This window comes from Oreochromis niloticus, linkage group LG1, assembly GCF_001858045.2.
Source record: "Oreochromis niloticus isolate F11D_XX linkage group LG1, O_niloticus_UMD_NMBU, whole genome shotgun sequence".
NCBI classification, from domain to species: Eukaryota; Metazoa; Chordata; class Actinopteri; order Cichliformes; family Cichlidae; genus Oreochromis; species Oreochromis niloticus.
Genome location: NC_031965.2, coordinates 37058455 through 37070583, shown reverse-complemented (window position 1 = coordinate 37070583; position 12129 = coordinate 37058455). Strand labels below are relative to the sequence as shown.

Genomic DNA, 12129 nt, shown 5'->3' with positions numbered 1-12129 from the left:
CCAGTGTGTCATGTTACACGAGAAAGAAGAACAAATGTTCCGCGTGCTGATTTTGGTGTTTTGATGTTTTCCGTGTTTAGGACTGAACAAACATGTTTCGAGTTTGTGGACGTGTGTTTCTGGTCTGAATGACACCGTTATCCGTCATGGAGGTCTGCTGGACTTTATCCAGAACGGCCAGGACGACATCCACAGCAGAGTGAAGAACCTGAACTCGAGCTTGAACCAGGTCTCCAGAGACCTGCAGAGTTTGTCAGAGCATGACCTGACGGGTGAGCTGCTCCTTCCTCTGATTCTGTTTGGGGTTTTCTCAGCTACAGTGTGATTTCTCAGCACAGCTCCTCTCTGATCTGAATAACATGAAAAGAGGGTTGCAGGGTTTTTATTGGCTTGATGTATTGACTTTGTCTTGGGGACCACCAATCATTACAACAGTGCTCTCAGACAGACTTAGATATTTATTAACATGCTGATGTGCTGAAACCCTCACAAGGATATCTGCTATAGATAGACTGATGAAAGGTGAAGCTTCTCTGTGTTTACTACAGTTTACCACATGTGAAAGTAAACGTACAGGATGAGCTGCTCAGTTATGTTATTAATATGAAGCGCAAAGATATTTGTCAGAGATATTTGATGAATTTCCTGAAGTACAGTAAAGGTTTTCAGTAACTTTCTGCCCTCTGCAGGATGAATCAAGTACTACTCAGAATAAACTGAAGGGTTTCACAATAATGATTCAGAAAAAAAACAACGCACGTAAGCCAAAACTGTGAGAAAGTGTGTTCATGGTGCATTATTTTGTTTTCTAGGCCCGGCACTGCTCAGCAGAGGTTTGAATGCATTGCTGTTTTGATTAACTCACTAACTGCAAAGTTTGTGATGTCATCAGATCTAGAGGAAACTCCAGAGTCTGTCAGATGTACATGTTGTTTGTTGTTCTCTGTTAATAATAATAGTATCCACAGCTCCATGTATGAAAAAAAAAACGCAACTTAAATGTGGCATCTTTTCCTTCAAAGGTCACCTCCTTCTGCACCTCTCGACCACTTCCTGCTCAGCTTCAATTTTTACATTTTTACCCTGAAGTCTCATTTTGACCTCATTCGTGGTGCAATTTCACATTGAACGCGTTTAGAGAGCACACTTGTTGTCTTTATATTAACGAGGAGATCCACCAGGACTGTGCTCTTGGTTTTTTGGCTTCTTTCTTGACATTCGTGGATTTGTGCAGCATGAATTTATCCCCCAGAGTGAAACCTCCAAAGCAGAGTTCATCTGTAATGTTCTGAGTTGACTTTGTGTAGTACCCAAGAAGGCAGGAGGTAAAGTGAGTTTTGCCCACCACCTACCCTATTCGCCTATGACTTCATCCTCTTTTCCCCAAATAAAATTCAGGTTGAAGGATTGCTGTGAAATCTAAAAACAGCAGTCGTGTTGGTGGCGGTGCACCGCTGCTCAAGGAGAGGACCTTGAAGGAGAGATTACTAGGTTAGAAGAGGCTGCAAGGTTTTTATTTTTACTTTTATAGACAGAGCTGTAGAACTTTATGATTGCACTTTGTAACTCGTAACATTTATTTTATTTCACTGTGGATCTGTTTGATGATGCATCAGCAGCCAGCAAACAACAGCTTGAACTAAACCTGCAGATTGTGTCTTCAGTGTGTCGTCTGTTGTTCCGTGTCATTAAATATTAATGCCATAGATCCAGGTGAGCTGTAAAAAACTGTTTTGAAACTAAACCCTTCAGCTTCCCCTTCTCCGTTGAACTTTATGAACAGTAACAAATGATTGCGCTTGAATTACTGGGTGAATATAATGAAGCTTTCGAACATTTTAAAGTCTGTTGCCTTCATATACAGTCAAGTCCAGAAGATTTCAGGATGACTAAAATGGTACAATAAAGCTGATGGTTTGTGTCATTGGACAGGCCCACCAGGACCTCAAGGACCCCCCGGAGAACGAGGCTTCAATGGGCTGCCTGGCCTCCCAGGGCCCCCTGGATTTCCAGGACCACAAGGAGAAATTGGCCCGCCTGGTGAGATGGATATTTTACATTTATAGAGTGTGTGATACAGGAAGAATAAAAGTTGTGAGTAAAGCTATTACTAAGACAGCTATCATACTAAAATCAGAATTTCTTTCACTAATTCCTGTTTGTTTTATCACATTAAAAGTACAGGCTAAAATATCACTACACTCAAAAACAATGATTTTCACCCTTAGTTAACAGTAAGCAGTAATTCTGAGCAAAAAGCAACTGAAATATATAAAATAATAAAAGGATATCAAATGTTTATTTATACAAACAAGTTGTCATGAGGAAAAATGGATTTGGTATAAACTGAAAGGACACCAGTCAAGTAAATTCCAATTTACCATCAAGTTCTTATGCATCAAAATTACGCGGACAATTTACATGTAATAAAATTAGTTAAAGTCAGCATTTTGGACGTAACATGTTTTTTTACTGTAACCTGAAAATTCTGGAAAAGTCAGCGGCATCACTGGAGGCTGATGAATGTTCAGCTTCAGCAAAGCAAACAGCCGGCATGTTTCTGTTGTTTATTTCCTTTCTCACTTCTATTTGAAGTTAAACACACTGTTATCTGGTTGTTTTGGGTTTTATTGTTGCGCCTTTTTATTATTCCACTAAACATGTCCTCTGGTTTCTTGCAGGTCCCAAAGGGGAAACAGGTACGTCTTTAATTAAGAGAAAAACCGGCTGAGGTAGAAGAGCAGTTGTGTGCAGTATTTTCACTGTGATCTGGCTTTTGTCTGTTTGTTTGTTTCTCTCTGCACAGCTGTGTGTGTGTCTCACTGTGTCTTTGTATCTTCTCAGGTCTTCCTGGCGCTGATTCTCAAATCCCCAAATTGTCGTTCTCTGCTGCTTTAACTGCCCCCATGGACAGAGCAGGAACCATCGTCTTTGACAAGGTTTTTGTCAATGAAGGAAATTTCTACAACCCGAGAACAGGTGAGAACAGAGGCTCGCATCAGCAGGCTGTCCACTAATCACAGGGTTAAGAGTTCGGACTCTAATCTTCTCCTGGCATTGTGTTGATGTGGATAATTAACCTGTAAATTACTTTGATGTTATTATATGTCCATGTTTGCTTCCTGTTTGTAATAACTGAGGTAAAGTGATATATTTAAAGGTCAAAAATTAGGATGTTGTTTGATGATCACTGAACTCCAGTTTAGAAACAGTTTTGAAAAATGTAACCTTTCCTAGTTTTGATCAGAACTGAAGTCATCTGCAGCTTTATGAATGTAAAAAACGTTGTTAGATATTAAACTAATGCATACATTTCCTGGTTAATCTCTGCTTTAATATACTGTGAACCGGTTCCCTGCAGGTATCTTCACTGCACCTATAGATGGAAATTACTACTTCAGCGCCGTCCTGACAGGTCATAGGAACGAAAAGATCGAGGCAGTCCTGTCAAAGTCGAACTACGGCATGGCCCGCGTGGACTCTGGAGGCTATCAGCCTGAGGGCCTGGAGAACAACCCCGTGGCTGAGGCTAAAGTCAACCCAGGCTCTCTGGCCGTCTTTAGCATCATTCTGCCTCTGCAGACTCAGGACACGGTGTGCATCGACCTGGTGATGGGCAAACTGGCTCACTCTGTGGAGCCGCTCACCATCTTCAACGGCATGCTGCTGTATGAAGACAAGTGAGCATTTATATCGATTTATGGTGAACAAAAAGGCCTGAGGACCTGAACAGCGCTGTTTAAGATTCATGACAAACCCACAGGAGACGGGTCCATAAAGTATGATGTCACTTCCTAATTTGGGAGTGATCGAGAACTGATGGCAGAGTGTTTTCGATGAAGCTTCTTGGTTGATTTCAGCATCAGTATAACGTGTTTTTAACAGATCACACAGACTGCACAGAAAACTTTTTCTTCAGAGGAGGCTTTACGTCGCCTCTTATGTGGATGCCAGAGTGGATTTACTATAAACCCAGTCAGCTGATCTGATGTAGTCACATGGTCTGACCTCAGAGCAGCACTGTGAGAACCGACGTCCCTGTAAACCAGGATAAGCTGATGCCTGCCAGACCTGCTTCCTCCTACTAGAAAGCCTCTGGAAACACACCGACGCATGTGGTGAAGAGTTCCAGTTTTAACCATGTAACGTGCTGTTAGTGCCCTCTATAGGCCGCAGAGCTCATTACATCAATAATGTGAACAAACATTCTGATGATTTATAGATGATTGGCTGCCACATAAAGTTTGTACTGAGGGTGGTGCTACAGAAAGTTTGTGAAGTCACAAAAATGCTATTAAAGATATCAGTTAATGATCATTAGAGCGGTAGATGTTGAGATAAAGTGGATGTTTATCAAATTTAAGCCCCCTTCTGGGCAAATGAGCATGACTTTAAATGTTAATGCACTGTTACTCATACCCACCACTCAGTCCGCTCCCCCTGCCACAACCGCTCCGTCTTATCCAGATGTTGCTCTGCAGGCATTAGATGCTGACAGATGTAATCAGGTGGTGGGTCAGGTTTTCCACAAGGATGATGTTTAGTGCTGAATAGTGATTTATGAGCCTTCACTCCTGCCCCCTGATGGGGGTTTCCGTCGTCTTTTCTGTTGAGCAGATGTGCTGTTGATTCTTTTTCGTGATCTTCATTATTTTTAAGTGGAAATTTCGTCCCCCAGAAAATGAAAGGACACGTGCCGTTACCTTAAGATGGGCGAAAATAGAAATTAGAAAACGGAAATTTTTCTAGCACTCTCTTTGAAATATGTTTTTCATTGCCGCAACCAAGTAGATTTAGTGCTTAAAAGGAACAAAACAAAGATTGAAAATAAGCCTTTTAACATCCACCAGGTGATAGAGTTAGGCTTAAGGTTTGGTTAATGTCCACCTATATATTAAGCATACAGCTAAAGCAAAACTTGACACTTGTCAGCCACCTTTTAGGCAGAAATGTTGCTTTATATTGTTTCAGGAAGTTCGTTAATTCATTTTCAGATCCTCCACGAGCGGCGCACCGTTTTTGCTTAATTACAGAAAAACGAGAAACAAACTGCTCAGACTTTTCTGTACAGCTGTGCCTGTTATTGAACTTGTGACTGGTGAATCTTTGGATATCTGTTATTACTGATGGTGGGATATATCCCATCGCCACCCCCATGCCCTACCCTCACAGGTCAGTGGTTGTCTTGGCAACATGAGACTTTGTGACTTTACATACGATGAAAGAAAACCAAAGAAAGCTTTTTTGCTCTGATGCTTTCAGCAGAATGTCTATCTATTTTCAATCTGTGTGGATTTTCTTTTTAACTGAGATGAGTTCACATTGTGAATGTTTTTATATTAAACAGCACTTTTTCTTGTTTTTATTGTCATTTTTATGTTCTAACAAATATTTATCACAGAATTTCACATTTATGGACAAACGTTAAAGGATGGAAATACTCCGTATTTTCTTACTGTCAAGAAATACCATAAAAGCACAGTGGTGGAAGAAATATTTTGAACCTTTACTAAGTAATAATACCACATTGTACTGTACTTAAGTAAAGAGAGTAACACCACTTGTAAAAATAAAGAATTACTATTAACGAGTCCCGCAGTCTAAATGTTATTTCAGTAAACAACAGATATTGTTTGATTTAAAACCCAGAAACAAAGTAAAGTCTTAAAGATGCACAATCTTTTTTTCTCCGACACACAGAAGGAAATAAATTCATTGGAGCGCCATTTTATTACAAGTATAATCCACATTTGGTTCTGTACTTTGTATTTGTGGCAGTGGAAGAACCAGACATTTATTACAGCGCTGAGATCATTGTTTACATTTGGATAACATATTTTTTGGTCTCTTTTTGGTCTCTTATCGTTTGCTTATGCAAACATGACTGATATATAGAAGAATGCTATGAGGAACGTATATATAATAAGCTTGTTTATGTTACCTTTGGTTGAACAGTTGGTCAGTGAGCAATGCTTAATTTCTGATAAAGCTTTTAAGATTGCTAAAACGTAAATGGGCAGATGCACTGGTAAAACATGCCCATCCAGGAAGAATGACTGTAGAGCATGGCTCTCAAACTTGTGACCCGGGGGCCACTTGTAGCCCACGTCACCCCTCTGTACCTGTGTACAGTTATGTCTGCATTTTTATTTTGTTAAATACAAACAAAATTACAGCAGAAATGTGTCTGGTAGTTCAATGAAACGCTTCAGTTAAGGATGAGAAAAAAAATTGCGTTCACGTTTGCAGTTTTGTCAGGTTATACAATATTTGAAATTTAAACAAAAACACTACATTTTCTGAAATATTTGTGGGTGTTTTCTCATTTGTTTGGTTTTTTTGTACTACTTTAAGACGAAAGTGGCCGTGGCCTACTGCTCGTTTAAGTCTGAGACCCCTGCTGTAGAGAACCTCCTCCTCAAAACAGTAGCTGTTAGCGGAGGTAATCCCAGCTCTGTGAGTATGTGCATAGCCCTGAATGTGTTCACCTTTGGTTGTGTAGGGTGACGTAAGTTTCTTAGGCCCGGTTCCTGAGAAGGACATCTATGTGTCACTGGATCCAGTAAACCACTGGTGAAGAAGGAACAGTTCAGCAGTGGGGCTGAGTCATGGGTTGTAGTCATTTAAAGTATAAAAGATAGGTGTATTTTCCAGCTCCTAACTGTGAAGGCCACATGGAAGTGTCTTAAACCTGTGTTTGTTTTAAAGGCCATCAGAGGCTGATACCAGGGTTGTAAAAAGACTTCCAGTATCAGTCTATGGGAGAACAGCTCCTGGCTAAACACTTTCCTGGTGGTTTTATTGTTTCAGATCAAACTGAATAAAACATGAAGTTCATTGTGTAAGTTTTGGTTATTCTCAGAGTTATAAACTCTGTGAAAGAAAGACAACTAATTATTATAACTAATTATTAAATGCAGAGTGGTGTATACATAGTGACTGAAAAAGATGAGTGAAGAAGAAATACTCAATGCATCATGGGTACAGTAGCTTAGAACTATTGCAGCAAAACTAAGGGAGGATTCAGGGTCACCTGATCCAGCCCTAACTATATGCTTTATCAAAAGGAAAAGTTTAAAGACTAATCTTAAAAGTAGAGATAGTGTTTGTCTCCCAAACTGGGAGCTGGTTCCACAGAAGAGAGGTCTAAAAGCTGAAGGCTCTGCCTCCCATTCTCCTTTCAAATACTCTAGGAACCACAAGTAAGCCCGCAGTCTGAGAGCGAAGAGCTCTAATAGGGTGATTCAGTATGATGAGGTCTTTAAGATAAGATGAGGCCTGATTATGTGATGGGAAGGATTTAAAATTTGACTCTGGATTTAACAGGGAGCCAGTGAACAATGGAGCCAGTACAAGGGGGAATATGCTCCCTCTTTCTAATCCAGAAATATACAGCATCATCAGACGTATTGGATAAAACTAATTTTAGGCATGTACATCTGAAAATGGATGTACATGGAGTCGCCCCCTGCTGCACATTAGAAAGAATGCAGGTTTTGCAGCAGCTTCACTTTTCACTTGGAGGATGTGCCCATTATTTATATACAGTCTGTGTGGATAGCACACACGATCAGATGTTTCACCTGTCCTTGAATCTTTGACCCCTCGGCAGATCAATAACACTTTGTTGAACAGCTTCATCTGAGCGTCATTGGTCTCTGAATATGATGCGACTCACAGCGGTGACCTGTTCATCTCCACAGCCCACAGAGGAACTGACAGACTGACAGCAGATATTTCCATCACCATACGCTGGTTCCCACCTTCTTCACATCAGTCTTTTTTCACTCAGTGGATTTAGAAATGTCCTTCTCTGGTGGGTATTTGTCACACTCGTCTACTGATGAATCATTTCTTCTGTCATTAAAAAAAACTATTACATTTTTGTCAAATTCTGAAAACCCAGCAGGTTTGGCTTCTGCACTGTCATTAGAAGAAATGCAGCATTGAATCCAAATCTAACACATGAGTACCAAATACACAGATCAGCATCTTTACAGTGTCTGTTTTTAATTCTCACAGGTTGGTAATTCATTGGTATGCTGCTCCGACCGTAAACTCAGTGACATGAAGATGTCTGTGAGACTGAAATGTCTCACTCTGTGGTTGGAATAAAAATGAGTTCAGGTCCTCCAATAATGTAAAGAAACATAATGAAGTGACCAGTGTAGTAAGATATTAAAAACAGTAGTAATATATGTTAAAATACACAAAAACATGCTTTACTGTAAGTTCCTTTGTTTTAAAATGGTGACAAACCTTACGAGCTAAACCTATCAAAGGAATTTAAAGAATTACCTTCATATCCAAAAATATTGTTAGATATATTAGATTAGATTAGATTAGATTAGATTAGATTAGATCAGATTAGATTAGATTAGATTAGATTAGATTAGATTAGATTAGATCAGATTAGATTAGATTAGATTAGATCAGATTAGATCAGATCAGATTAATTAAATTAGATTAGATGTGTGGGTCATCACATGAGTTTAGGTGTGAAAAAGGACGTGGGTCATTACTATCACTTGGATTAAAGGTGAAACCTCTGACACCTGACCTCACCCCGTGACCTGTTGAGTTCACCTGAGCTAAGGTGTGAGTGGGGGGCGAAGTTCCTGGGAACGGATTGCCGGACTGGCTGATAGCTGGTGTCTTAAGTCACCCGCTCTGTTCAATGGTGATCGTTCACATTAGGTATAGATGGCCTCCTTTACTCATCTTTCAAACCATCTGTCTTCTCGGTCCAAAATGTAAACACTGGCATCCTTAAAAGAGTGACCTTTGACCTTCTGATGCAGATGTACAGCTGAGTCTTTTCCTGTTGAAGTTTTTCTTCTATTTTGTGCCTTTTGTTTTTCCTGTGTAGAGATCCGAGGACTCTTTGCTGCACTGTAGAGCACACACTGAGGCTTGGTCGGAAGTCCTCTGGGATTCAACAAAATTCAACTTTCTCTGAAAAACTTTTTTTGACAGTGTTGTTCTGTTTGTCATTCGGTTTCTCCTTGGTTGGTGTCTGACCTTGTTTCCTGAGAATCCTCACTGATTTGATGAAGGCCCAGTTGGGAATTTACTTCAAACACTTTCAAAAACGGTTCCTCCCTCCTTAAACGGTGTGTCAGCTTCAGTGTTGACCAGAACCTAGAGAAGTCCAGCTAACCTCTTTTTTAACATCTCAAGGCTACCACGACCTGGATTACTGAGAACTACACAGACAGTGTGTTGCAGAAGTAATAACCATTTAATTAGCATACAATTACCATGTTATATTTTTTCTATATGAAGGTTTCTAGTGTGCAACCCTATTTTTTGGGTAAGATATAAAAATTAATACAATTGTTACCGACTAAACATTATACCTCTTCGATTTTTGGATTATTTCCATTGGTACTGGAACAGGTTATAGCCCTGATTCTTGGTTTTTGCAGAGAAATTACCACAAATGTTTGCAGTCAATATGCTAAAGAGTCAAACATATCATAATCACATTGTTACCTTCAAAGAAAAGGGATGTTATTAACCATTTGTGACTACCCATCTGTGTTTTGTGCTGAAGAAACTTCCAGTGAAGTTGAGCTGGGGTCATGTCATTCTGTAATTTGTACCACAAGATGAATCAGCCTTTAAGGCAAGTCATTAAAATCACATTTTTATTTACAACCAAGTAAATGGCACAGCTTCCTGAGGAAATATGGGAAAGGGCTAAAAAAATATCAAAACAACAGCAGTGCACTTTGGAAACTATTTCGGCACTGGTAAAACGCTGCCCCTGGGTAATGAAAGCTTCAGTTAAAAATTGCAGATGATATTTACAGAAATAGCAGTAGTCATAGCAATGGCAAGAAGTAACACAGTACATTGTGTTGTTGTCAAAAGTGCTTTGAGTGGTATTCTTCTGCAGTTTTGTTCCCAGCACAGAACAAAACTCAGCAACATCTTATGGGTAGACTTCTACTGCAGACAGATGTTTCCAGATGTTCTGTCAGAGTTCTCCTGAAGAATAACAAAGAAACGATGAAGGTTGCAGCAGACAACGAGACTCCTCGAGATGACTTCTAGGCCCAGAGCTGTTATCCGCCCAGAAACCAGTGAGCTCTGGAGTCTGTGTGCAACAGCACAGACAAATAACAGAATCAAAAATATCTGTCCTAATATCTGGCATTTTTACATTAAAGGACTGAGAGACACAACGATAACCATCTGCAAGCAGCAGCGAGGCAGAATGGAGCTTCCTGCACAGTTCAGGCTGCACTTCTGTGACTGTATTTTGGTGATTTGGGCAGAATTAGGGGTCTCCATTCTTAGAAAACTCTTATCCATCACACCACTGCAGTCAGGAAGACATCGGATTATTCTAAATTTGTTCTACAGCTAAACAACAGCAGCAGCATGAAGAATCCTAAAAAAATTAATTAATTAATTAAAAAAAAATCACATTTCACTTTGTTGTTTCAGCTAAAAAACAAACAAACAAGTTTTTTTAAACTGAAAGAATAAATCACTTTTGAGCTACTGTAAGAAAAATATAAAAAGATACTAACAGTGGTGTGTCGTTAAATGCATAATATTTGGAGCCGTGTTTTGCCGGCATTAATGTAAATAATTGTAAATCAGAGTTTTGCCAGAAGCAGGAATCAGAGTTAGCCCTTTGGTGTGCAGAATTTATAGCCTATGGGTTTCTCACTCACCAAACGCAGTAAACACAGATTTAAAAACTATGTTTAGCCAGTAAAAACATTTGTCAAAGCAAAATCATGAACGTAAAAACACATTGCAAATCTGGCTATATTGAAATGAAGTTGCCTGATTTGTTTCCTGTATGCTGTGATTTGCATTTAATTTTACTGTGCTGAATTCTTCTACCAGGCCTTTTGTGGAAAGCACTCTCTACCACTGCATGTGAAAAGCAACATACAGATAAACTGCACCATTATTATGGAATGTCTTGGTGTTGTTGTAAAACTTAACCATAAGAAAAAGAAGGAGGAAAAGACAACTGTGAGTTGAACGAGGTGCATTTTGATAAGCACAATTTTAATACATACATGTACATGTACAATACAAGGTTAAGGACAATATCTGCAATGATTAAACAGTCATCATTCTGTGTCTCTCAGACTATAACTAGTAGAAGCATTGCCCATGTATGACTGTGTATTATAACTACCTAACAATAAGTCATAAATGCACCAGGTTGTTCCTGTTGGTTTGGAGAGTGGCTGTTACGCCCTCTCACCATCTCTTCCATCGACGAGTGGGTGAACGTTTTGCGTGAGAGGCACAAACTGCCAGGTGCATGTTCATATTTTCTGCATATTCTGCTCAGAGTTGATTTGCATAATTCAGAGTTCAGTTACACTGGGTCTGGGTGCACCCCCTCACTTCATGCTCTGTCTGAAACAAGCAGCTCTGTGCCCCCTCTCCCTTTGAACTAACTTTCTTCTGATTGGCTGCCTCTGCCAAGATGAAGGCTTGGATAACAGGAGTGTGGAGCCTCTGTGTTCATAGCAAGAGCTGCGTGCCTGAGATGACCAAAATTTAACCCCTCTCCACACACGGCCTTGAGTAGAAACTCTTAAGCTATCACAAACTTTGGAAATGTTTTATTTAAGCATCCTCCATGGTTACAATATGTATGACGCAAAGTAAGGAAAGGCATAAAAGAGCACACTTTTAGGCTTTCAGATCTTACCTTTCCAGTGAAGTTACATATATGTAATTTGGTGCCGGTGTACCAAATAGGTGACAGTTGTTAAAAATGTGGCAGATTAATCTAAACTTAGACCCAACCAGATTGACAGAGGAAGTGAGGAGGTTGTGCTCAATTCAGAGCTGTTTGGACTTAAGAACAACGCTTCAATTAAGTGGCTGATGTTGAGTTAATCTGCTGGGTAAGAAAGAAGAGTTTTCTTCTTTTCCAAACCTATGCAGAGGGCCGGATTTGAGGCTTTGCCGACGGTTCTGGCCCCAAGGGCCTTATGTTTATTACCATAATCTGACATCAATTAAAACAAAAATGTGGCTTTAATATTAAATATCACAGTAAATAAAATAAATAATGTGATGCTAGTTTTCCACAGTTCAGACAGGCAGCATTTATTTTATGCACACCCCTGGCAGCTAGATTGA

At 39.7% G+C, this 12129-nt stretch overlaps 1 protein-coding gene across 3 annotated transcripts in view; it reads left to right on the top strand.

Moving 5' to 3' along the window:
* The window catches only part of emilin1b (elastin microfibril interfacer 1b), a 28776-nt gene extending 23186 nt beyond the window's left edge, over nucleotides 1-5590 (top strand). For 2 of the 3 annotated variants that reach the window (XM_005447759.3, XM_013264232.2), the window contains exons 10-15: nucleotides 81-272; nucleotides 813-833; nucleotides 1933-2040; nucleotides 2682-2699; nucleotides 2845-2979; nucleotides 3362-5590. In XM_005447759.3, the coding sequence (XP_005447816.1) occupies nucleotides 81-272; nucleotides 813-833; nucleotides 1933-2040; nucleotides 2682-2699; nucleotides 2845-2979; nucleotides 3362-3684 (797 nt within the window). In that variant the 3' untranslated portion in view covers nucleotides 3685-5590. The remainder of the gene's footprint in view (nucleotides 1-80; nucleotides 273-812; nucleotides 834-1932; nucleotides 2041-2681; nucleotides 2700-2844; nucleotides 2980-3361) is intronic. The other variant, XM_013264255.2, reaches the window with a different exon arrangement.
* Nucleotides 5591-12129: the final 6539 nt, after the last annotated feature.